A 12,239-nucleotide genomic window follows, 5' to 3' on the forward strand; every position below is an offset into this window, starting at 1 on the left:
AAGGAACCAACCCTGCTGACACCTTGATTTTAGACTTCCAGCCTCTAGAACCGTGAAACATAAATTTCCATTCTTTAAGTCACCCAGTTTGAGGCATTTTGTTACAAACAAATAGGGTCTTAAACCAAGTTTGGGAGGTAGGTATAATCCATTGAGTTCCAGCTCCCTTACAGACGCAGTGAGCAGCTAAAGCGGGAGTCCTTCTCAGGCTTATCTCCCTCCAGAGCTGCACTGGAGAACCTGAGGACTCAACTGGGCGGGATGTACTTGGATGGGGCTCCTTTCCCCTCCTTTGCAACTCCGGGAAGCAAATCAGCTATCAGGAAATTTGAAGCCTTTACCCCTTAAGCTAGACTCTTTATTTGTTGAATTTATACTGTTTATTTTCCTTAGTTCTCCCCAGCAGGTAGCAAACTCATTTTGAAAGTTCTAGCCTGCTTTTTCATCTGTGATTTTAGGTCATGATGTAAAAAGTGGGAAGCAATACACTCTGAGAGGTCAGTATGGGGGTGACAGAGTAAAATAATCCCATGGAAAGGTGACCCCAAGGACTACTTGTGCAAGGAGCATCCCCCACTCCTTTCTGGAGTATTGAATTGTTTGAAAATGCTCATTTTCCTGGATAGAAAGGTAACACCACACAGTTTTTTATCAGTCACTTATACCACAAGGGGAATCCATTCATCTGGTAATTTCTTCTTACTTCATGAGGTAATGTTACTGAAAGAGAGGAAGTTTTGATGAGGGGAAGGATGAGGTAATTCTGAAGCCTGGCAGAGTGATCTCAATTGGGATGCTATTGAGGGACCCCTACGAGGTCTGCGGAAGGGAAAGGTAGGAAGGAACTCTTCCTACTGTTGTTGAGGTTGAGTCAGCAAGTTGGCATTAAATCCCCAAAGTAAAAGTAGTTACAACAAATTAGCATCACTGACTTATCTGTGGCCTGTCCAGCACCCTCCTGTCTTCTGTTAGGAGAATGGCCTCTCTAATTGCAAGCAAGAGACAAGAGACCCAAACCTGGTCAATCTGTGTCTTCTCTTAGATTTTTCTGGCTGGAGATGATAGTGAATCTGGAGTTCGGTTGTGAGTTCATACACATCAATGGTCCCAAGCCATTTGGAAGGAGATAGCCTTTCTGCACTAGGAGTTGATATCAGTGTGGACAAAAGTAGTGCAGGCAGAGAGCGTGGGAAGAACGGTGCCATCTTTGAACCCAGCTGTCTATGAGGCCATCTGTCTGATGATCTGGTTTCAATAACCAATAAATTCTCCCTTTTTAGCTTAAACTACTTGAGTTGGATTTTTGTCTCTTTGTTTCAAAAGAGTCTTACCTAGTACAACTACTCTGTGGTGAGCATAGTTCATACATTACCTTTTATGAGCACAACTAAGCTACAAGGTGGGTCTTTCCTCCATTTTACAGAAAAGTGACCAATGTCCAAGAGAATTAAGTCACTGAGCTCAGAAGGATTGAATACTTCACCCAGGGTCACCTAGTTTCTGGTAGTTTCAGAGTTTAAACTCAAGTCTGTATTTCTCCAAAGCACGCTGTGCTCCAGCCCCCAAATGCACACAGAGGTCCACAGTGGAAAGGTGTTGCTGGGAACTGGCCACCGAACTAAGGCATTTCCTGGTTTCCCTTTCACCCAGCGTTATGAACTCAGTGGTGGAGTGTGAGAGAAAGTGATGGGTCATTTATGGCTGTGATTTTTAAGAGGCAGATATGCCTTATCTGCTCTCATGTCCATTATCCTGGGATGAAGAAGACTCTGAGAACCGAAGGACCTTGCATAAGGACAGCCTGGTTCTTGAATGGGAGAAAAAATGCCCCTCACCAGGAGCACTGGCCTTGGGTATATATGACAGCAAACACATAAATTTCTATTGTCTCAACGTATGGAAAATATAGGGTTTATTTTTTACAGTGACAAGCCTTATCTTAACTATCACACCACGCTTCCTTCCTTCAGGAAATAACTTCCTTTCTATACTAATTCCTGTTGACACAAAACAGCCCTCTTCGTAGTGTGCAATATTAAATTCACAGAAAATAACAAGTGAAAACAGAAAACCGAACCTGTCACTTTACTCTCCTTTAGAGTAATGCCAGAAACCAGCAGACTCCTGAAACGTTTCTTGTGTCCCCATGATTTAGAGAAGTGAAATATTTGGGCTGAAAAATCAATTCAAAGGACAAGGACTATCTGATCAGGCATGCTAGAAATTTAGCTGTCTGGGTCCTGGTTGATTACTTTTTATTTGATAGGAATAATGTATTCTGAAATAAATTACACACCATATTTCCAAGATAGGATTTCAATATATTTTAAACACATTTTGGGAAGTGATTCAATATGCCTGAATCATCACAGGCAAGAAGCTAATCTTGTAATCATGATTTTAGATTGGAAGAAAATGGAGAGGCACTAGGAAAAGAAAATAGGATAGGATACGTGTCCTCACATACAGAATTATGATTATCTGATGGTGCTAAGTTTTGGGGGAAAAAAAGCTCATTAAAAATATGAAGTCTCCAACTTTGTGGCTTGGGAGGATACCTTAGGATGGATTCGATTTTCAAAATAAATCAAATACTGAAGTCCATGAATCTTCCCATTTTAATCAAATTTGTTTGGAGGACTGAATTGAGTTTGGGTCCTGGTTGCATCACTGACCATGATCTCAACACCTACTTTTGTGTAAAATGTCCTCATGGTTGCCATGACATTGACTCTGAGCTCACTCTATGGGAGCCATGTCGTACCCCCACACACAGTAAGAGCATAGTCTTTGAGGCTTTTCTCCCCACTGCTCACTCTTGCTCTCTTTTCCATCTCATCCCCTCCACGGCTTAAAATTCCATCTAAATGCTAATGACTTCCAAATTTATATCTCAAGCCCTGACATCTCCCCTCAACTCAGGATGACCCTATCCAACACATCCACAACTGAGCTCCGGGTCTTATGCTCCTCTTCCCCACCATCTGCCCTGTCTCAGTGGGCTCTAGCCCAAAGCCTTGGTGTCCCCCTTGACTTCTCTCTCTCCCCTCTCCCCCTCCTTTACAAAATAATGGTTTTATTGAGATATAATTCACATCCCACAAAAATTCACATTTTTAAAGTGTACAATTCAGTGGGTTTTAACATATTCACAGAATTGTGCAACCATCACCACTGTCTAACTTCAAAACATTTTCATTATTTCAGAAAGAACCCCCATACCCATTAGTGGCCACTCCCTATCCCGCCTTATTGCACAACACCCCCCACCCCCGGCCCCAGCAATGACTAAACTAGTTTCTGTCTCTGTGGATTTGCATATTTTGGACATTTCATATAAATAGACTCATCCAATACATGGCATTTTGTGACTGGCTTTCACGTAATATAAGCTTTTTCAAGGCTCATCTATGTGGTAACACCTATTAGTGCTTCATTTCCTTTTGTTGCTTCATAATATTTCATCGTATGGATATACCACATTTTGTTTACCCGTTCATTTGTTCATGGACACTTGGGTTATTTCTACTTTTTGGCTGTTATGAATAATGCTGCTATGAATATTTGTATGTAAGAGTTTATGTGAACATAAGTTTCCAATTCTCTTGGGTTTAAATCTAGGAGTAGAATTGGTGGGTCGTATAGTAACTCCATGGCTAGCATTTGAAGAACCACCAAAATGTTTTCCAAAGTGGTTGCACCATTTTAAATTCCCACTAGCAAAGTATGGAGAGCTCCGATTTCTCCACATCCTTGTCCATGCTTGTTATCATCTATCTTCTGATTTCAGCCATCCTAATGGGTATGAAGTGGTAATTCATGGTGGTTTTGTTTTGCATTTCCATAATGACTAACAATGTGGAGGACCTTGTCCTGTGTTTATTGACCATTTTAATATTTTCTTTGAGGAAATTTCTATTTAAGTCCTTTGCCCAGGCTATTTGTGTTTTTATTGTTGAGCATGCAGGGTTTTTTTGTATTCTAGATCCAACTCCCTTATCAGAAGTGTGATTGGCCACATTTTCTCCCATCCCGTAGGTGGTCTAACCGCTTTCTTAATGGTATCTTCTGAGGCACAAGGTTTTAATTTTGACGACATCCAATTCATTTATTTTCTCCTTTCGTCTCTGTGTTTTTGATGGCGTATCTAAGGAAGCATTCCCTAGTCCAAAGTCATGAAGATTTACTCCTACGTTTTCTCTGAAGAGTTTTGAAATTGTAGCTCTTTTTACATTTAGTCTATGGACTGTTTTGAGTTAACTTTTGTGTATAGTGTGAAGTAAGGGATTGAAGTCCTGGATCGAGGTGTAAGCAGGTTTGGTTTCTTGCGGACTTTCTCCTTAGCTTGCAGATGACCCCCTTCCTGCCATGTCTTCACGTGGTTACACCTCCATCTAAGTGTGCTGATTTCCTCATCTTATAAAGACACCAATCATACTGAATTAGGGCCCACCAATATGACCTCATTTAACCTTAATTAATTTTTTCTAGGCCCTGTCTCCAGATACAGTCACATTGTAAGGTACTGGTGGTTAAGACTTCAACATATGAATTTTGAAGGGATGTGATTCAGCCCACAGCATCTACAAATCATTTACTATGTGTGTAGTCGATAAGCTGGTTTTACGTATCTATGCAAAGCAATGATACTGACCTGCCTGAGGCTTCAGCATTCCTTTGATTCAGACTGCTCTAAACTCCCACCCTCTGGTCCCATGATAGTCGAGAAAGAAAGATGGATAAAATCATGAAAACTTTTCATATTCACTGAAAAAGCATATGAAATGCTGGATAAAACAAATCAATAAAATTTCTTTTTTTTTTTTTTTGGTATAAAAAAGTGCATTACAAATGTCACAAGCAGCTGAATTTTAGAGGTGGGTAGGACCTTACATATAAAAAGAGGTGTGAAGGCAAACAAAATGAAGGTGATGATACCATGACCTCTACCAGGGTCAGAAGTGTTTAAATTCTAAGCCTTACAGACAACATTTCAGGAAGGGCCCACCTGCCCTAGGTGTATTGCAAAATAAGGTAAGCACTAGTAGCGAGGGATGGTTGCCTCCCCCATGTCCCCATTCCATCCCTTGCTCCCCCTCTTCATCCTCCAACACACATTCTCCCAGGGGAATCAGAACAGCATGCAAATAGGAACTGAGATGTTTTAAGGTTTACTCATCCCAACAAAACACCAGGTATAGAAAATTCTCTAAGAGACTACCCTTTGATTGCCCACATATCTTCTTTTTCCAAAGCAAACCCACAAATGTAACTACCATTTGAGTATCTGCTAATGCAGAGACCTCTAGAGCTGCAAAGAGGGGAAAGAAAACACCAAACGAACACATTCTCTATCTGAAACTGTTGGACAATGCATCCAAAATGTGAAAGGGTGAAGACCTTAATAGTGTTGTCGGTGGACATGGAAAATATTTTGTTATCCTCAGCAGATACATGGATGTAGATCACTGGAGCCATGTGGCTTTTCAGCATACCTGTCGGTTTTCTAGAATGGAAAAAGAACAGATGAACACCAAGCAGTTCTAAGTGCTATTTCTAAATAAAAATGCAAGACTAAACTTGGCCCGGATCTGGCAGTTCTATTCAGCCTGGAGGAGGGTTATGTCTCCTTCTGAAATCACACAAGTATATATCTTGTGTGATAAAAGGACTGAAGCAAATAATACCCAGTTATAGCAACACAACTCAGTGTGAGATGAAGCTCTGGGTTTTGTTTCTCCAACTGCTGACAATATCACTATAAAAGGAATAAACGAGGAAGAGCACAGGGTGGTGTGGGAATAGATTCTATGGCAGGTTGTTGCTTTATGCAGGCCAGAGTTAACAGTATTCAGATCTGGGGGGAATGTCTTTTTAATATAAGTTTATTTTAAGGAGCTCTGAGGAATCACAATGCCCTCGGGGTCGCAGGGCTGGGTGTGTAGTGAGAGGGCGGGGAGGTGGGAAGAAGGGAGGCAGGGCTGAGGTTGAAGGGGAGAGCACATCATTTTATAACCACGTCACTGGAAGGTAAGTGAATTGTTCTCTGTCACCAGAAGAATGGGAGTCTAAGGTAAAAGATGTGGGTCGAAAATCATCTTTCTTTCTTTCTCTTTAGGCATCCAACATTGCGCTGGGTGCTATACGTGGATGACCTCATTTGTGATCTTTATTACTACTGGAAGGGTAGATACTCCTGTGATCACCATTATCGAGGAGGACCCTGGCTGCAGCCCTTGCTCAGGATCACTGGGCTAGAAGGTGACAGGAGCAGGATCAGATCCCGCGTGCCCCCTGGTCTCCTGGTGCGGCCTCAGCAGCTGCCTGCCCCGGCAGAGGGACATGGGTCACCTTGCAGGTCCTCCACTGATGCCTGGTACAGAGCTCAGCGAGGAAGTGTGGCGCACCCTAGGTGACTTGTTCTTGTCCCCAAGTCCCCACTATCAGTGCATGAGAAGACTACTCCCCATTTTCCACTCTCCTTCTGTCTTCAACACTTACCAATGGAAATGGCATAGGCTTTTAGAATCAACCAAAATGTGTTTGAACCCCAGGTCTGGAATTATTTCCAAAATTTATTTAACTCCTCTAAGTTTCATTTTCTTCATTGATAAATGGAGTCGATGAGTTGCCTATTAACCCCAAAGAATGAGTCTTTAGTGGCCACCAACAGAAGTTTCCCAGGCTGTGTGTATAGGAGATCAATTTTGGACAAGGGTTCTTAAATTATCCTAAAAGGGAATTAGTGATCCCCTGTGTTGCTTTCATGTACTTTATTAGATCAGTGGCACTTTTGGTTGGAGAGAGAAAGAAAACTTACCCAGGCAGATAAGGATTCCAGATTTGAATAATTCGATCCATTCCCCCTGTCAGCAGCAAGTTCTTTCTCTTACAGAATGAAAATGCCTGGACTCCTTTGTAGATGCAAAAACAGTTCGATCACATTCTGCCCGCCTTTGGGGCAGACCAAGGAATGCTTGTTCTCTTCTTGCCTCAACATCTTTTCTAACACCCCTTATCTCTTTCGTCGTTTGCTTGACATTTGTTGTTCTCATAGTGCACCCTAAAAATAATCACAGAAAAACAAAACACAGCTTCTTAGTATGATCAGTCAATTTTCTGACAAGTTGCTGATTTTTAAAGGTCCTGGTTTTGCTTTCAGTGAGGACTACTTTTTTTCTTTCTCCTTTACCCCCTGGTGTTACACCATGGATAGTTTGAAGGATGAAAATGGAGTCTGTAAGAATAGCAAGATTCATTTCCCCTCCTTCTCTGGAAAGAGGCAAGAAGAGTCACCCCGGGGTAAGGAGGAAATGTGAAGAAGGCCAACTCATTCTGAGGAACCTTGATTTTAATAAATCTCTACCTAGCACCAGGCACCGTACTAGGGTCTCACCATACATGATTTTGTTTGAACCTCCAAGAAACTCAGTGAGGCAAGCACCTTTACCTCCATGGGACAGATAAGAAAATTTATACTATAGGGGTTAAGAAACTTGTCATTAACAAGACAATGAAACTACGTCTCAAACCCTAAATCAGGGCTCATTGAGTTGACCTATCAGTTTCATCCACCAACCAGGCAAATGTCTCCTACAATTATTTTGACATTTATTTTTAGCCAAATGACTTTTTTGCTTATGAACGTACTGAACAGTAAAATCAAAATAGTAGCAGCATACCGAAGCAATCACAGGCCTTCTGGTAGGTGTCAGACAGGGTCTCATCAGATGATCATGAAGGACATCCCGTCTAGCTTACCCTCAGCTGTGTCCAAGGTGGCTGAAGGGCCTTGGATGAAGAAGGTGGAAGAATATTTCATCTTCCAGCCTCCCCCTGCCCTCACGCCCAAATAAGAATTCTCTTTCATGGCTTGTGACGTCGACAGTTACTTGAGGGATAATTGGTGCTGTCTGGATGTCATGTGTGTTATCACAAGTTACCAGTTCAACCGTTTTCCAGGAATGAGGAGAAGAGTTTGCTATTCGGGAAAGTGGGATGCTTCATGCTTCATCTCAGAGGGTGCTTCTTCAATCCAGCAGGCCTCCTAAAGGAGGACTCCGATGCAGATCTGCTAAGTTTCAGGAGAAGTGGGAAGTGTCTATTTTCATTGGAAACTTCCAGAATTTTAAAGTTTGGTGCACGGTTTCAAAACAGGATCCTGTTTTACGTCTGTCTGTGGCTGCTTGGCCCATGGCTGCCTCTGGAGACCTCTGGTTTGGGACCGTGTTGCTGTGAGGGAGGACAAGAAGGTGTCTGGGAAGGGAAAGGGGGCTGTCATCTTTCCACTTCTGAACCTTTTTTCCTCAGTCACCTGACTGGTCTCCAGTCCATGAATTCCATTTCGAGGGACTGGGGTATGTGATCCCCACTTTATTTGGGGCTATAGTCTGAGTGTTGGGGCAGTTTGTTGATGGTGAGTTGAGGTGACAACCTGCTGTCCACAGTTTCTCCCAGCAGTGGTGAAGGGCTGGCGTGGGTAGTGCAGCTAGCTAGTCCCTCTGGCCCTGTCCTTCCCTTCCTCCTTTGGTATGCAGCAGGAAGGTAAACAGCCTTGAACTCGGAGCTCTTTCATCTGTTAGAGAGAGGGGAGGGGAGGGTGAGCACTGAGTGCAGATAATTACTTCAGACGGCAGAGTGAACCTGTGTATCTGCGTGAGCACTTGAAGATCAGAGCAATGCAGCAAACCCTCCTCAAACACCAGTTTGACACTTTCACCTTTCTTGTTATGAGCAAAGATCTGAAACTTCTAAGCAGGTGTGTCACTTTATTTTTATTTTTTTTTAAGTAGAAGGAGAGCAGCCAGTTCATTTGCATGATCTCTAGCAGTTCTCTTCCAACAGAGCCAGACAGAGATACATGTTTAAATGGTTGTCATGGAAACCAGAGAGCATAGCTCTCCCCCAAGGTCTGAAGGAAGGATGATGAAAAGTTTAAAGCAATCACCATGGAAACCTAGAGCAGATCCAAGGCAGGTTCTGATCCCCAGCACACTAACTAGCAGATAAGTCTTCAGGTGCTGGAGTCCGACAGGAAGGTGGATTCTGTGGCTGCTAACACCAGGGCTGACCTAGAAGCCACGTGCACAGTTCTGGGCTCCCAGCATCCCATGGGATTGGCAGTGAGGTGGGTGTGTTTCCCCAAAGCTCAGACTTTCACTCTTCCTCTTTTGAGGTGGATCTTGGAGCCTCTCCTGCCCATCCTTCCTTTTACCTTATTCCTCCCTTCCGTCAGTTTCTTCAGTGTGGCAGGAACCCACCTTCTGCTGTGACAAATGGAGCCCTGCCCAGGTCTGCAGAGGGAAGACTTTCAAAGCCCAGCCTTGGTTTCTCTGTGACCTCGACCAAGATATAGCTCCTTTTGATGTTCATTAATAACCAAAATGAAGTCAGAGATTCCTGTCTTCCGTCACCCTGAGTAAACAGATGCACTTGAAAACACTTCCTACTCTACAGAGCCCTCTCTGTAAATCCCATTTAGGGATGGGGAGCGGGTGCTATAGCACCCTGCGGAGGAGTGTGTGTGTGTGTGTGTGTGTGTGTGTGTGTGTGTGTGTGTGTGAATACACGGAGAGCTGACAGAAGCAGTGATGTGAATGTAGGACACTGTGGGGACATGCTTGGGGGGCAGTCGATGGGGAGATGGAGAGGGGATAGATAGCACAGAAGGAAAATATTTGTCACCACAGAATTCTACTTTTCCTGGAAGGCAATGCTTCAGAAGATCTCTTGGGGAGAGAAAGGTATGGGGTTTGAATTCTGACCACAGGTAAGTCCATTCAATAAATATTTATTGAGCACCTATTACGTACCAGGCACTATTCTTAGCACTAGAGACACAAACTGAACAAAACAGAAACCTCTACCTTTGTGGGGCTCATCTTCTGTTGGGGGAGGGCAGACCATAAATAACAAACGAGATAAATTATATAGTCTATTAGAAGGTGATTGGATTTATGGATTTAGAGAAGAATAGAACAAGGTAAAGAAGATTAGGAATGCCAGGAGCAGGGGCTGGGCTGTTCCAGGATATGTATAATGAAGTGGGCAGGGGGGCTCACCAAGAAGTGAGGCCTGAGCAAAGACTTCAAGGAAACGAGGGAGTGAACGATGTAGACATTTGCAGGGAGAACCTCCCAGAGGGAGGATCTGGTGAAAGATCTTAAATATATTCCAGGAGATTGGTGTGAATGGGGTGGAGTTCATGAGGGAGAGAAGTAGGAAACCAGGCCAGAGATGCAAGGGCTGGGTTGACACACAGGGCCCTGGAGGACTTTGGCTTTTACTGTGAAGGAGAGGAGGGCGGGTGGAGGATTTGGATGGTCTGACTTCTAATTTTCCAGGCTCTCTGGGTGCTGTGTGGAAAAGAGACCATAGGGGAGGCATGGAAGCAGGGAGAATTGCAAGGCTCTTGTGGTAATCTAGGGGAGAGAAGAGAGTGACTCCCACTAGATGGTAGTGGGGGTGGGGCCAGGGCAAAATGGCCAGATCCTGGGTGCAGTATGAAGACAAAGCCAACGGGTTGGATGTGGCCTGTGAAAGAGAGGGTCAAGGGTGACGAGTAGGTTTTGGCTGGAGCAACTGGAAGGAGGGACATAGAAGCAACTGAGCTGGGGAGGATGGTGTGAGGGAGGTGTGGATCTGGGTTTGGACATAATTTGGATGTCTATGAGACATCCAAATGGAGAAGTCCTGTAGACAGACCCACGGCAGTTGGAAATGCCAGACTGAAGTTTGGGGGTGGAGCTGGGCTAGACACATGAATTTGGGAACGGACAGCAATGGTGCTGGAGGGGATCACCGTGGAGCTGATGGAGATGGAAGAGAAGAGCAAGGACAGAACTCTGGGGCTCCAGCAGCTAGTCATGGAGACATGCAGGAGCAAAGGCCAGCTTGCATTGGGTCTTAGACAGACTGGGAGGTGCGGCCTTGGAAAGACCAACTGCAGGCAGCTTTTTCCAGGGGTCTGGCTGCAAAGGCTCTTTGAGCCCCAATATTCTTATCTTAGCACCATGCCTGAGAAACTACAGAGATGGTAACTGGGCTGGGGACGGTGCTGACTCTTCCTGTCCTAGACTTGTCTAGATCTCTAGAGACAATTAATATTGGTTCAGAGTATGAGCAGCTTAGTGGCCCTTGCTTTCTGGAACATGAGAAAGAAGAAGGGATGAACAGGAGACTCAGCAAAATTAAGAATCAGGGAGTGTGAGCTGGATGGATCCTTAGAGCTCATCTCCAGCATTTTAATTGAACTAGGAAGGAAATGGAGGCCTGAGGCCATAGGTCTGTTAGTTGCAGAGCCGGGGTAGAACTCAGAGATCCTCATTCTGGATTCATTGCTTCTGTTCTGCACAAACACTGAATTTTGAGCTGCTTCAGTTTCTGGAGGCTGAATTTTAGTTTCTTAGGATTCATATCCATGACCATTCCAGAAAACCACAATTTCCCAGTTCCAAGAACATCTAATGAAAATTCCCAAGAAATTTCTTAGCCATTGCACATCTCTTTCTAACGCTTTGGTGATTTAAATGTCAGTGAATCAGAAATGTATAAAGGAAGATTTCCTTGAAAGACAACGTGAGCTTGAAGGCTGTGAATCAGAGGTGGAAGGGGCCTCGGGGAAGCAAGGTGGTATTTGATAGGAGGCTGAGATCTCAGGCATGACTCATTACTGATTTTCCATGATGTTCGGTGGCAATTGGGACAAGATTCTAAAGGAAAGGAAAGGGGAAAAAAAGAAACTCCTAGGATTTCAGCCTTTCCAAATCTCAGAAATGCTCAGGCACAGCTTGGCTGAAAGGCATCACGAAAGAAATGGCTGTCGTCATTATGTGGGTGGTTGACTTCTGAGTTGTTTAAAAAAGCGTTAACTATTTTATTCATTACAAATGCACTGCTTGGTGAGTTCTAAGCAGGCCCTGAAAATCCAGGAGTGAAGCTGCAGGAAGGGAAAGAGGAGGTGAGGGCCAGTTAGAAAGGCCAAGAGAAAAAGGTGAAGATCTTTCCAGCAAAGGAAATATCTGTAAATGAAATGAAACACCCCAAGTCATGCCTGTCCTCTCGGTGATGAATACCCACCTCTTGCCTCCCAGCCTTCCCCTTCTCTCTGCGGGGAGCCTGGCTGGGCAGCAGACCTGAATGTCTGTGTTGGGGCTTTTCGCGGATTCCTTTCTCAGGCTGCTGCTGCTCCCGAGCCCAGGCATGCAAGGCACCCATTCAGAGAGCACAAAGATGATCAA

General features: G+C 44.1%; 1 protein-coding gene across 1 annotated transcript in view; it reads right to left on the bottom strand.

Annotated features, from left to right (window-relative positions):
- The window catches only part of LOC123791803 (cilia- and flagella-associated protein 337-like), a 121,285-nt gene that overhangs the window by 34,881 nt on the left and 74,165 nt on the right, over positions 1 to 12,239 (bottom strand). Inside the window, 3 exon segments of the mRNA XM_087864916.1 lie at positions 5,401 to 5,506; positions 6,821 to 6,932; positions 6,935 to 7,063. Coding sequence (XP_087721042.1) covers positions 5,401 to 5,506; positions 6,821 to 6,932; positions 6,935 to 7,063 — 347 coding nt within the window.

The sequence above is a fragment of the Ursus americanus genome, chromosome 10 (genome assembly GCF_024610735.1).
Source record: "Ursus americanus isolate L20-20 chromosome 10, mUrsAme1.1.p, whole genome shotgun sequence".
NCBI lineage: Eukaryota > Metazoa > Chordata > Mammalia > Carnivora > Ursidae > Ursus > Ursus americanus.